Source organism: Rana temporaria, chromosome 2 (assembly GCF_905171775.1).
Source record: "Rana temporaria chromosome 2, aRanTem1.1, whole genome shotgun sequence".
Taxonomy (NCBI): domain Eukaryota; kingdom Metazoa; phylum Chordata; class Amphibia; order Anura; family Ranidae; genus Rana; species Rana temporaria.
The window spans coordinates 514,790,948-514,803,551 of NC_053490.1; the positions used below are offsets into that span (position 1 = coordinate 514,790,948).

Here is a 12,604-nt window from a genome sequence, read left to right on the forward strand (position 1 = left end):
ACTTGCACGATTTCACTCCCACATGTCAGTCCCGATTTCGGCTGCGGGTTTCGGCTGTGGGTTTCTGTCGATCACACCCCAAAATCACAAAAAGTAGTGCAGAAACTACTTTTTTAAATCGGTTTGGTGCTGCAAGTGTAGCGTCGCACTGATTAGGGTGGTGCAATTGCTGCCGATTTGTCATGTTAAATCGCACCAATGTGAACCAGGGCTCAAGGCTGCTTTTTTTTTTTTTAACACTTTAACCTGGTGCTCCTGCTCTAGGTCTGATCTGTATCGACAAAGGAACAGCATGGTCTTCTTAGGGCAGAAGTGCTTTTGGACTACAGAACTTCTTCCCCAGTCCTTTTATCCATTCCGTGGAAGGGGAGGAACTGCTTTGTCTCCACAAATATAGCTGTAAATATTGCAGGCCCATTGGCTTGAAGGAAAAAAAGAACTGAGAAGCAAGCTATACTAAGTATGCAATGATAGTACAGCGATCTCCCTTTTTTTTTTTTTCCAGAATGCCCGTTTGACAGAAGCCAGGCGGGCTGGTGTACACACTGGCCAAATGTCAGACAGTTTCTGTTGAACCAGCCGACATTCAGCGACCATATGGTCGGGATCCACCCAGGAGTCTGGACTGGCACCTGGCTCAGCCTATCAGCAAGCTGCTGCTAGACTGAGTCAGTTCAGCGCTCCAGTGAGCTCTAGGGGAGAAGAGCATACAGTGGTGATTAAAGATGAGCTCCAGCGTGTCCGCATGGCACACGTGCAGAGCCCGCCAGGAAGTCTGCGCGGCGCTGCGCTAATCACAGCCAGGGAGACATTTCCCGATCTCTGCAGCCGAGCATTGGGACAATGTCTCCCTGGCTGTCATTAGTGCAGCGCCGTGCAGACTTCCTAGCGGGGCTCTGCACGTGTACCATGCGAACACGCTGGAGCTCATCCTTAGTGGTGACTGACAATCATTGGCTCTCTGCTCAGAGCAGTGGAGAGAACTAAGCGTTCAGCACTGTTTGATCGCTCAGTTCTCAGCCTTAGAGCCGATGTGGGACAGATGCAGCATCTGATTAATGCTGCATCCACCTAGGTGAGTTTTTTTTATTTTAAAGCAATCTCATGCTTCTCTTTTAAACTGGGAGGAATGCTAACCTGCAAAAAAAAAAGCTTCTATCCTAAACCAGACATCCAGAATATTTTATTGCTTGCGCCTTCACATGTTTAAAAGAGAAGCATGGGTTTGGGGGGTTTTGCCCCATCAAACTTACCTAGGTGGATGCAGCATCGGACCCCCGGGGGCCTCTACATCGAGAACCGAGCGATTGAACATCGCCGATGGTTTGGTTCTCGCAGCTCCCATGAGCTAAGAGCTGCGGACTGTAAATCGGCATCTCTCCGCTCTGCACCTCCACGCTCACTGGAGCACTGAGCTGTGGAGGGGCAGGGAGCGGCCGTATCAGACTCTCAGGGGCTCGTTGAGAGGCTGCGACAAGTCAGTCCAGATGTCTGTCTGATCCCGACTTCCATTGTCTGTGCTTGGACTGATTCCTGTGACGTCGGCAGCGAAGGGGACTTCAGTCCTCTCTCTGCTGAAAACGTGTCACAGGACTGCAAACCGAATTGCACTCTTGTGACCCATAGGAGAAGCCTAGCCAAACGAGCTTAACCTGGACTTCTCCTTTAACATCGTTTTGAACAAGTAAACGGTATACGGAGTCTTTTTTGCTGCAAAAGTAGAGGTTTGTGACATTCTAAGAAGCAGCTATGAGCAGCAAAATTTCAGTGAAATAGATTTTGCCGTTAAAGATATTGACATACAAATGACTCCATTCCTTTTCACTGAAGTTGTTAAAGCAATTTCTCTTCCCTAGACGTGGATAAATGAAACTGAGACAAAATGTTACACAAATTGCAGGAAATTTGAGTAGATGTGGCTCCTAATCATTGTTTCCCTTGGTTTTTACGCTGTTGACAGAAAATACGATGAAGCGCGGGTTGAAAATCCTTGTCTGAACAGTGACTGTGTCCAATGAGATGCATTCGCTGGTTTAGGTATTCAGGCCTCAGGCAGGGGAGATTCCTCCATCCATGCTATTTTGCATGTATGGGGGAAGCTATCGATTTTTTTTTTCTTTGTTCAGTCTGCGGGCTAAGTGAAAAATTGAAGGCCTTGTTAACACCTGTGCGTTATATGTGTGCGTTAGGGGCAGTGCTTTCATCAAAACGCATTTTATAAAGTGCAATGACAAAGCACCTAAAGTGAATGGCATATGGAATGATACCAAAAAATCGCTGATCTCAAGCTTGGGTACACACGGATCGAAATTTGACCAGTTCAGCAGTGACCGGCTGAATTTCAATCTGTTTGTAGCTTTCTCTGGTAGAAGCTGATCGGGAATGCTGGAAAACCTTATTATATTCGCATCTTGCAGCCAAAAGGCTGCAGCGCTGATCAGTGTATTCTGATAGCGGAGAGTCCCTGCTGTCAGAATACATATTGGGGGTTGGGGATTTCTGCACCTACATCACTTGTGTGAATGCAGGAATCTTTTATTTTGTGTGTTTTTAAGGAAGGGTTATAACCCCCCTCATATTTTTGTGTTTCACCATCTCTGTCCCATTTCAGAGATTTTGCTTCACTTCTTGTCCTATAACCAAACAAGAAGTGAGAGGACATCACTGAAGATTAAAGGAATCCTTTGGAGAGACCCCCAGGTCACCGGAGCTAGTGTCCCTGTTGGAAGATTCCCCTCTATTACTTTTCTGGGGACAACCCAATATTTTATGTATTTTTTTTTTTTTTTACTTTCAATGATAATGGTAAACAGGGCAAATAGAGAGAGGGCACAGACCACAAAAAAAAACTGACAGTGTTCTAATCCATCTTCATTCTATCCCAAAATTAGTTTTTTTCTGTAGGCCCTTTTCACAGTGAGGAGTTTTTCAGGCGGTATTTCGCTAAAAATAGCATCTAAATACCGCCTGAAAAACTCCTGCCCAGCATTCTCAATGTGAAAGCCCGAGGGCTTTCACACTGAGGCGATGCGCTGACAGGGGAGAAAAAAATCTCCTCCTGCAAGCAGCATCTTTGGAGCGGCGAGAGGAGCGGTATGTATACCGCTCCTTCCCTTTTAAAACAATGGGAAACCGCGGTAATACAATGCAGAGGCGCAGAGGCGCACTGCGGGCAGTATTGATTCTTTTTGGGCTGCTAGTGGGGGTTAATACCGCACCGCTAGCGGCCGAATCCCGCGGCAATTCTGACGGTATAGCGCCGCTATACTGCCACCGCACCTCCGGGCCTTAGTTATATTTTAACACTGAGCATTAATCCTTCTCTTCAACCAGGGAAAGAGGAGTTTGGTGCTTCATTATAAGGAAGATCTGAAAATGCTAAAACTTGGATTAGTCACTTCAACTAATTTTATGCTTTTTTTTTTTTTTTCGTTCCACTTTTAAAGTGATCTGAATAAATACATTTTTTTTTTTTAGGTTTGTCAGTGGAAGCAAAGACGGAACTGCTCAGATATGGAGCTTGAAACAGCAGGAATGGCACAGCATTACACTTGATATGAGTGCAAATGTGGATGACAGGTATGCGATCAAGGTTGAGGCAAATTGGCTCTTGAGGTATTATAATTTCTGTGATCTCATACTTCCTACTAAATCAACTATAAAGTTACCCATAGACCATATGTGGCCCACAGTCTTCATCATCGTTGTGTGGCCCCTGCAGTCCCTCAGAACCTTTGTCTGAAAACATGCTGTGCTATATACAATAAATATTCATAATTCTGCTAACCCCGATTTAGCATAGGTAATTTTATATTCCACTATATAAAAATACCTATGCTATATTGGGGTTGCCCTGCAAAATAGGAGAGTGTGGTCTAATTGGCTAGCTGACCCTTCCACGGCATCACTGTGATTGGTTGTTAAATTTCCATGCTTATTAGAAGACAAGACTGACCAGTGTCCTCTCAGCTACAGTGGGAATCTGTTCTCCACCAACCCAATAAGCAGATCTCCATAGTTGGAGATACCAGAGTTAATGACACAGAATTAATTGCAGACAACACACCATTCCAGAACCCAGTGTTGACATGGCAAGTCCAGAAAATATTGGGGAAATGTCCCGGGGATTGACCACATCTCCAGCACTCGGGAGAATGAGAACATTTCATTTTATGTAGTGTAAAGGGAGTGAAGTAGGCCCTATGTACTACCTTTAAATTGTATAAGTCTGTCTTTCAGGGAGACCAATGTGCAGAAAGGAAAGCCCCAAATATCACGCCAGTCGTCATCATCTAGGTGTTGGATGTCACACTACCACTTGTCCCTAACAGCATCTAGGGTAGGTAGGGATATTGAGAATAAGTGAGAGGTGGACTTCTCCGTACATTCAGTCCTGAGCACATGTTCAAGGGCCGATTGTGTCACTGCGAGGGAGGCCTGTGGAAATTGGCTGGAAAAGGCCAGGGACAGCTGCAGATATCAAAAAATGTATGTAGTGGGAACATTAAAGTCATGTTCCTGGTCTGGGTAGCATATAAAAATGCGGTGAGGAGGGGGTTCAACCAATGCAGAGTATTGGGTGAGACTGCTTGATCCAGGAAGTCTTCTTTAGAATCACTTTAATCTATTATGCAAAAACCGGAACAAAAAGAAACACGCAATTTCTACTATTGACACCCTTTTCCTTCTGTCAGTTGGTTTTCTCTTTAACGACCTGTGATTTGCCCAGAAGCAAGCTTTTGACTGAATGAAAGTACTGTATATACTCAAGTATAAGCCGAGGTAAAAGGTAAAAGCAGAGGCACCTAATTTTACCACAAAAACAGGAAAACGTATTGACTTGAGTATAAGCTTAGGGTGGGAAATGCAGCTACTGGTAAATTTCAAAAATAAAATTACATTAATTGAGACACCTGTATTTCAAAGAAAAACCATAAACTAGCTCTGTAAGTGGAAGAGGATCAACAATGCCCATCTGCAGCCTCACTGTGCCCACCTGTATCATCAGTGCCCTTCTGTAGCCTCATGTTCCTTTGATTACAAACATTGGGTGTCTCCTGCTGTCATGCAACTGCAGTCTTAACTGTTTGACGGCCATCCACCGCTTCCTCCTCGTCCGTAAAAGATGGAACACCAATACAATGCTGGGAAACTGGTTCAGTTTCCCAGCATTGTATCGGTGTTCCGTCTTTCTTTATCGTACATCACGGGACACAGAGCGGCATTCATTACTATATGGGTTATATGGAGTACCTTCAGGTGTAGACACTGGCAATCTCAAACAGGAAATGCCCCTCCCTATATAACCCTCTCCCATAGGAGGAGTACCTCAGTTTTTACGCCAGTGTCTTAGGTGTTAGTCATGGTTTAGCTTGCCTCCGCATCCTTGGGATTAGGTGAGCTACCGGTTCTGTCCAAAAAAGCCTCAGCGCTAAAGTGGTCAGTAACCGGACCCCAAACCCTTGGGGTATAGCCCATAATGCTTTTCTTTTTAGAGAGCTGGACCCTGGGCCCAGAACTTAGAAACCTTTGGGTACCTAAAGTTTTCTGTTGCCAGGGTGCTATATGGGCCCAGGACAGTGGATCCTTCATAGGAACCCAGGGCCTGAAGGTCTAGACATCCCCACGGAGATGGGGGAAGATTGGGCCTCTTGCTTGGCAAAGTCCTGCGGCATGGAGCAGGTAAGTGAGGGGAAAACTTGCGGAACTTGGTTCTTAGCAGGTTTTTTTCTGGGGGGTCACAGGGGACATGCCTAAAGTTATGCACTGCATCTGGCAAACTAGTCACATATCATAAAGATAGGATGGCTCTCTATGTATTATTCCCCATAAGATGTGACCTCCCTTGTAGTGTTGGAAAAGCATTGAGTGGGGCCTGTGTTATATAAAAATATATGTGTGTGTCAGAGAGCTTTGCTTACCTGCAGGCCTCCAGGCGATGCTCCATTCAGTCTTCCTCCTCAGAGCCTGCAAGCAGGCAAAACGCTGACCTCCTCATGGTTCCAGGCTGCAGTTTGCTGGAACAGAGAGGTCCCTTCCTCCCAAAATCCCCCCCCCTCCCCCTGTCGGGAGGGGCATTTCCTGTTTGAGATTGCTGGGGGGGGAAGGGCGGGTCAGTGGCTTAAAGGAAGGGGCGGCCCTTCCTTGTCTGTTCCATTCAATACTTTGGAACTGAGGAGAAAGACCAGAGCGGCAGCACGGGGCGCCGAGGACACACAGTGGCCAGAAAGGATATTGCAGTCTTCAGAGGACTGTTTTTCAAGCCTAGAAATAGGCTGTTTCTTTTCCATCTCATAGTTTTTCTTTGCAATACTACTCAGGGGGACAGAATGTTTTTTCTTTCCTGGATTTGAAACAAAAACGAAAAAAAAAAAAAAAAAAAAAGTCATCTAGGGGAGAGGAAGCATTTTTTATCCCCCAAACAGGTGTTTGGGCAATTAACTTTTATAGTTCCAAATACCAATAGGTAGCAGGTGTACCTCGGTATTGTACCATGGCATCATATGCCGCTGCTTTCCCTACAGGGAGCCTTGGGGCCATCGGGATCTGGGGCTGGAGCTGACGCGGGTCAGTCCAACCCTAAGATGGTCACGGAGGAGGTATTACTCACCTCTTTAAAAGAGATGCAGAAAAGCATGGGAAAAATGATAGCCGCAGCTATGCGGGGCAGTAAGCGGAATAGATCTCCGTCGCCCGAGCGCGGACCCTCAGAAGAGGAGGTCCTTTCCTCAGGGGAATTGGACGACCTCTTGGACAAGGACCAAGTAGGTTCAGGGATCGAAGATCCGGATACAGAGGAGTCTGGGGCAGTCTCCCTGAGGGAGAGCTGGTGGATTCAAGGATTGTCGGACTTGGTCCATAGGGCATTCAACTTGCCAGTACCAGATCTCCAGGTATCGACGGTTTCAGCTTTGGGCTCACTGAGGGCGCCTCAAAGCAATGCTGTGTTTCCGATCCATCCTCTATTAGAGGGAATTTTGTTCCAAGATTGGAACAAGCCAGATAAGATCTTCTTACCACCTAAAAGGTTCTCTGTCCTATATCCTATGGAAGAAAATTTTTCCAAAAGATGGGCTACTCCTGCAGTGGACGCAGCCATCTCATGTATTAACAGATCGTTAACATGCCCTGTAGAAGACATACAGGTGTTCAAGGATCCAGTTGATAAGCGCTTGGAAGCACTACTTAAGAACTCCTTCACTACTGCAGGGGCAGTAGTACAGCCAGCTGTGGCTGCGATTGGGGTCGCTCAAGCATTATCGGATCAATTTAAGCAGATGCTTAAACTTATTCCGGCCCAGCAGGCAGAAAAATTTTCGGATGTCCCTAAGGCCATATGTTTTACGGTAGACGCAATCAAGGATTCTATCCAGCAAGCGTCACGTTTATCGTTATCCCTTATCCATATGAGAAGACTTATGGTTAAAAAGCTGGGAGGCTGAGCCCCCATGCAAGAAGCTCCTGGTAGGGTTCCCCTTCCATGGAGGACGACTCTTCGGAGAAGACATAGATAAATACATTCAGACCATTTCAAACGGCAAGAGTACTCTCTTGCCAACCAAGAAGAAGGTTCAGGGACCTGCGTTTAAACGACAGTATTCCCCTGGGCAGGGGCCCTCTAATGCCAAGCAGTATCGACGGCCTCCTGCAAAAGCAAACTTCGGCTTCAACAGCAGATCACAAGGACAGGCTGTTAGAGGCAAAAGGCAGTGGTTTCGCAAACCAGCAAAACCAGCCCCCAAGCCAACCTTATGAAGGGGCGCCCCCACCCATGAAGGTGGGGGGAAGGCTGCGACTCTTTTCAGAGATTTGGGAAGCCAGCATTCCCGACGAGTGGGTACGGTCTTCCGTGGCCACAGGCTACAAATTAGATTTCCTAAGGTTTCCTCCTCCTCATTTCCAGAAGTCGAGGATTCCAAACGATCCGGAAAAGGGAGCCGCATTAAGATCGGCATTAGATCATCTACTTTCCCAGGAAGTAATAGTAGAGGTACCAGTCCTGGAACAGGGGCTGGGTTTCTACTCCAACCTATTCATCATCCCAAAATCCAATGGAGATGTCAGGCCAATTTTGGACCTAAAGATGGTAAATGCATATCTAAAGATCCGCTCATTTCGGATGGAATCCGTGCGGTCAGCAGCTGCCACACTCCAGAAGGACGACTTCATGGCGTCCATAGACATAAAGGATGCCTACCTTCATGTTCCAATTTATCAGCCACATCAAAGATATCTACGCTTCATGGTGGCTTCGCGTCACTTCCAATTCGTGGCGCTTCCCTTCGGGTTGGCTACGCCCCCCCGGGTGTTCACGAAGGTCCTAGCTCCAATCCTAGCCAAGCTAAGGATCCAAGGGGTCACGATCCTAGCATACCTGGACGACCTCCTAGTCATAGATCACTCGTCTCCCGGCTTGGAGCGAGCAGTGGCCCTCACGGTCCAATACCTCGAGAGGTTCGGCTGGGTCCTAAATCGAGAAAAGTCAGCTTTCCAGCCCACAAGGCAGTTGGAATATCTCGGCATGAGATTAGACACAGAACAACAAGGAGTGTTCCTACCTCTGAGGAAGGTAAAAGCCATCAAGGAATTAATCCTACTGGTTCTAAGCAAGAAAGAACCGACTATTCGCCTATGTATGAGGTTACTAGGCAAGATGGTGGCCACATTCGAGGCGGTACCATACGCCCAGAGCCACACTCGCATCCTACAGGCAGCCATCCTGTCAGCATGGAGCAGAAGGCCACAGGCCTTGGATATCCCGTTGCCGCTCTCATCAAGAGTCCGACAAAGTCTGTGTTGGTGGTTAGACCCCCAGAATCTACTGAAGGGGAAGTCTTTCAGCCCAGTGGCTTGGAAGATAGTGACCACAGACGCCAGCCTGACGGGCTGGGGAGCAATTTTGGATGGTTGCACTCGCCAAGGTACTTGGGCAAAGCCAGAGAAGCAGTTGCCCATCAACATCTTGGAGCTCAGAGCTGCTCGACTAGCCCTCAGGGCTTGGACGTCAAAATTGCAGGGGTTCCCGGTGAGAATTCAATCAGACAATGCCACGGCCGTGGCATACATAAATCACCAAGGGGGAACCAGGAGTCAAGCCGCTCAGAGAGAGGTGAGCTTGATTCTCCTATGGGCAGAGGCTCATGTGCCCTGCATATCGGCAATATTCATTCCAGGAGTGGACAACTTTCAGGCGGACTTCTTAAGCCGCCAGACTCTATGGCCAGGGGAATGGTCTCTGCATCCACAAGTCTTTCAAGCACTCTGCCAAAGATGGGGAGTGCCGGACGTGGATATCATGGCATCGAGACTCAACAAGAAGCTAGACAGGTTCATATCCCGTTCAAGGGATCCAATGGCCTGCGGAACCGATGCGTTGGTTTGCCCTTGGCATCAGTTCAAACTTCTTTATGCGTTTCCCCCGCTCCAGTTACTACCCCGCCTGCTGCGCAGGATCCGGGTGGAGCACATACCAGTCATCCTGGTAGCTCCAGCATGGCCCAGAAGAGCATGGTACTCACTAATCTTAAGGATGGTAGTGGGAGACCTGTGGACTCTTCCTCTACGGCCAGACCTGCTATCGCAAGGTCCGATCCTCCACCCTGCCTTACGGCATCTAAATTTGACGGCCTGGAAGCTGAATCCCTGATTCTCAGGGGTAGAGGTCTGTCTCAGAAAGTAATCTCTACCCTAATCAGAGCCAGGAAACCGGTCTCTAGGGTGATTTATTACAGGGTCTGGAAGGCCTATGTAGGCTGGTGTGAGTCCAAGCGATGGCTTTCTCGCAAATTTACCATCGATAGAGTATTAAGTTTTCTCCAGCTAGGAGTGGATAAAGGATTGGCATTAAGCACAATCAAAGGACAGATTTCTGCTCTGTCAGTGTGGTTTCAGCGGCCGCTGGCCACCCACTCGCTGGTTAAGACCTTCCTTCAAGGGGTCTTACGTATTAGACCTCCAGTTAAATCCCCGCTTTGTCCGTGGGATTTAAATCTTGTTCTGTCAAGTTTACAGAAACAACCGTTTGAGCCGTTGGCTGATATTCCTTTGGTTCTACTGACAAGGAAGTTAGTATTTTTGGTTGCCATAGTTTCCGCAAGAAGAGTTTCGGAGCTGGCAGCCTTATCCTGTAAGGAACCATATCTTGTTTTTCATAAGGACAGGGTCGTTCTCCGCCCTCATCCTTCCTTCCTTCCGAAGGTCATATCCAGTTTTCATTTGAACCAGGATTTGGTATTACCATTCTTCTTCCCTAAACCTACTTCCAGAAAGGAAGGGTTGCTGCATACCTTGGATATTGTCAGGGCCATGAAGGCCTATCTTAAAGCTACAAAGAAGATCCGGAAGACAGATGTGCTGTTCATTCTACCGGATGGGCCCAAGAAGGGGCAGGCAGCTGCAAAGTCCACCATTTCTAGGTGGATTAAGCAATTAATCACTCAGGCCTACGGCTTGAAAGGGTTGCCTCCTCCAGTATCATTAAAGGCTCATTCTACTAGAGCCATGGGCGCCTCCTGGGCAGCACACCACCAGATCTCTATGGCTCAAGTTTGCAAGGCGGCAACCTGGTCTTCTGTCCACACGTTTACAAAATTCTACAAGTTGGACGTAAGAAGGAATACTGAGACTGCCTTCGGGCAGGCAGTGCTGCAGGCTGCAGTTTGAGACCCTCGGATTCCGGGGGCTCCTCTTGTTTGAGTTAAATTTAAAATTTTTATTTTTCTCAACTAAGTTGGATTTATTATGATTTGAGTATATCTCTAAATTAAATCCTTTTGTCTTGGAGATGTTCTCCCTCCCCTCATTGTAAGCATTGCTTTGGGACATCCCATATAGTAATGAATGCCGCTCTGTGTCCCGTGATGTACGATAAAGAAAAAGAGATTTTTAATACAGCTTACCTGTAAAATCTTTTTCTTGGAGTACATCACGGGACACAGAGCTCCCACCCCTCTTTTTTGAGGACCATTTTGGGAGGCATACTGCTTGCTACAAAACTGAGGTACTCCTCCTATGGGAGGGGGTTATATAGGGAGGGGCATTTCCTGTTTGAGATTGCCAGTGTCTACACCTGAAGGTACTCCATATAACCCATATAGTAATGAATGCCGCTCTGTGTCCCGTGATGTACTCCAAGAAAAAGATTTTACAGGTAAGCTGTATTAAAAATCTCTTTATCACGGACAAGGAGGAGACGGGGCTTTGTTAGTGGACGGCCGCCGAATGGTTAAGACTGCATGACACAGCGGGAGACCCTCACTCGAGTATAAACCTAGGGTGGCTTTTTCAGCATTAAAGTGCTCAAAAAGTCGTCTTATACATCAGTATATACGGGTACTTTATGTTTTTTTTTGAATTGTTACTATTTTGTTCAAACCTATTTTTATTTTTAGATACCAATGCAGCGATATTCCACAATATTCTAAGCCAAAAGTCCTTATGATTGCATGGGATCTCACCGATAACTTTGTTGTGACTGCGTGTAGCGCCCACCTGCTAAAGGTCTGGGATTCTCATGCTGGCACCCTGCTGCATGTTCTGAAGGTGAGTTTCAGGACATTTCTCTCGGAAATGGTTTTGTATTTTTTTTTTTTTTTTTCACTAATGCACAGTTTGTAGCTAACATTGGCAGTTTGCTTTAAATTAGCAAATACAAAAAGAATATAGCACATACCTTTCCTTTTCAATCTGCAGCGCTGTATTTTCTGTAAAATGCAATATGGCTACCTGGCTGCCTTCTGTTCACAGATGATCTACAGAACGCCCCCTAGATATGTCATTTCCTGCATTTTCTGTTTTTCCCAGAAATCTGATTTTCAGCATCCCCGCAACAAAAATACCATCTTTGAGATACTCCCAAAGGGAAATCCTGCCTAAAGGGATGCAGACCCCAACACTTTTCTCTTTAGAGCCCTGCCGGTGAAGCAGCTGACCATTATAAAACCTCTCCCATACAGATTCAGTATTCACATGGACACAGACAAACAGCTATTTCTCCAGAATAAAAAAAGATGGGAATTTGCAACAAAGTTTGTTAAAATCCCATGTGTTTTGGCCACACACTGCATCAGTAAAGTAAAAAAAAAAAACAGCTTTAGCTTAGTCTCCCCCCATAGTACACCCCCCCCCCCCCTCCCCCGGATGTGTTTCACCTGCATAGGGCTTGGTCGCAGAGGTCCCCTATGATTAATCCCCATACGGGTGAAACACATCGGGGTGGGGGTATACTATGGGGGGAGACTAAGCTGAAGCTGGTTTTTGAACTTTACTGGTGCAGTTAACATTTACAGTGTGTGGAACCCAGTCAAACACATGAAGTTTGCTTTATAATGTTGAATAGGGATAACTATCTGCACAGAAGCTGTTATTGACATCCTTCGACCTCTGCTTGGCCAGGTCCATGTGAGCTGTCGCTACTCTGCTTCAAAATGGTTGCTCGCTGAGCTGCCCTTGTATGAGCTGCACACATTTGTAAGGATACGGGGTACCTGACTAGCAGTTCATCTGTGTATTTGAAGTGCTGCTGCCACAGCGATATTTTTGAAATCCAGCATATTATTTACAAGGAGCTACTAACTTGCTAATGAATCAAATGTTAACAAACTAG

General features: G+C 46.6%; 1 protein-coding gene across 6 annotated transcripts in view; it reads left to right on the plus strand.

The window, feature by feature from the left end:
• The window catches only part of LOC120927972 (bromodomain and WD repeat-containing protein 1-like), a 209,478-nt gene that overhangs the window by 54,763 nt on the left and 142,111 nt on the right, over positions 1-12,604 (plus strand). For all 6 annotated transcript variants that reach the window (XM_040339002.1, XM_040339004.1, XM_040339001.1 and 3 more), the window contains exons 13-14: positions 3,478-3,579; positions 11,391-11,541. In XM_040339002.1, coding sequence (XP_040194936.1) covers positions 3,478-3,579; positions 11,391-11,541 — 253 coding nt within the window. The remainder of the gene's footprint in view (positions 1-3,477; positions 3,580-11,390; positions 11,542-12,604) is intronic.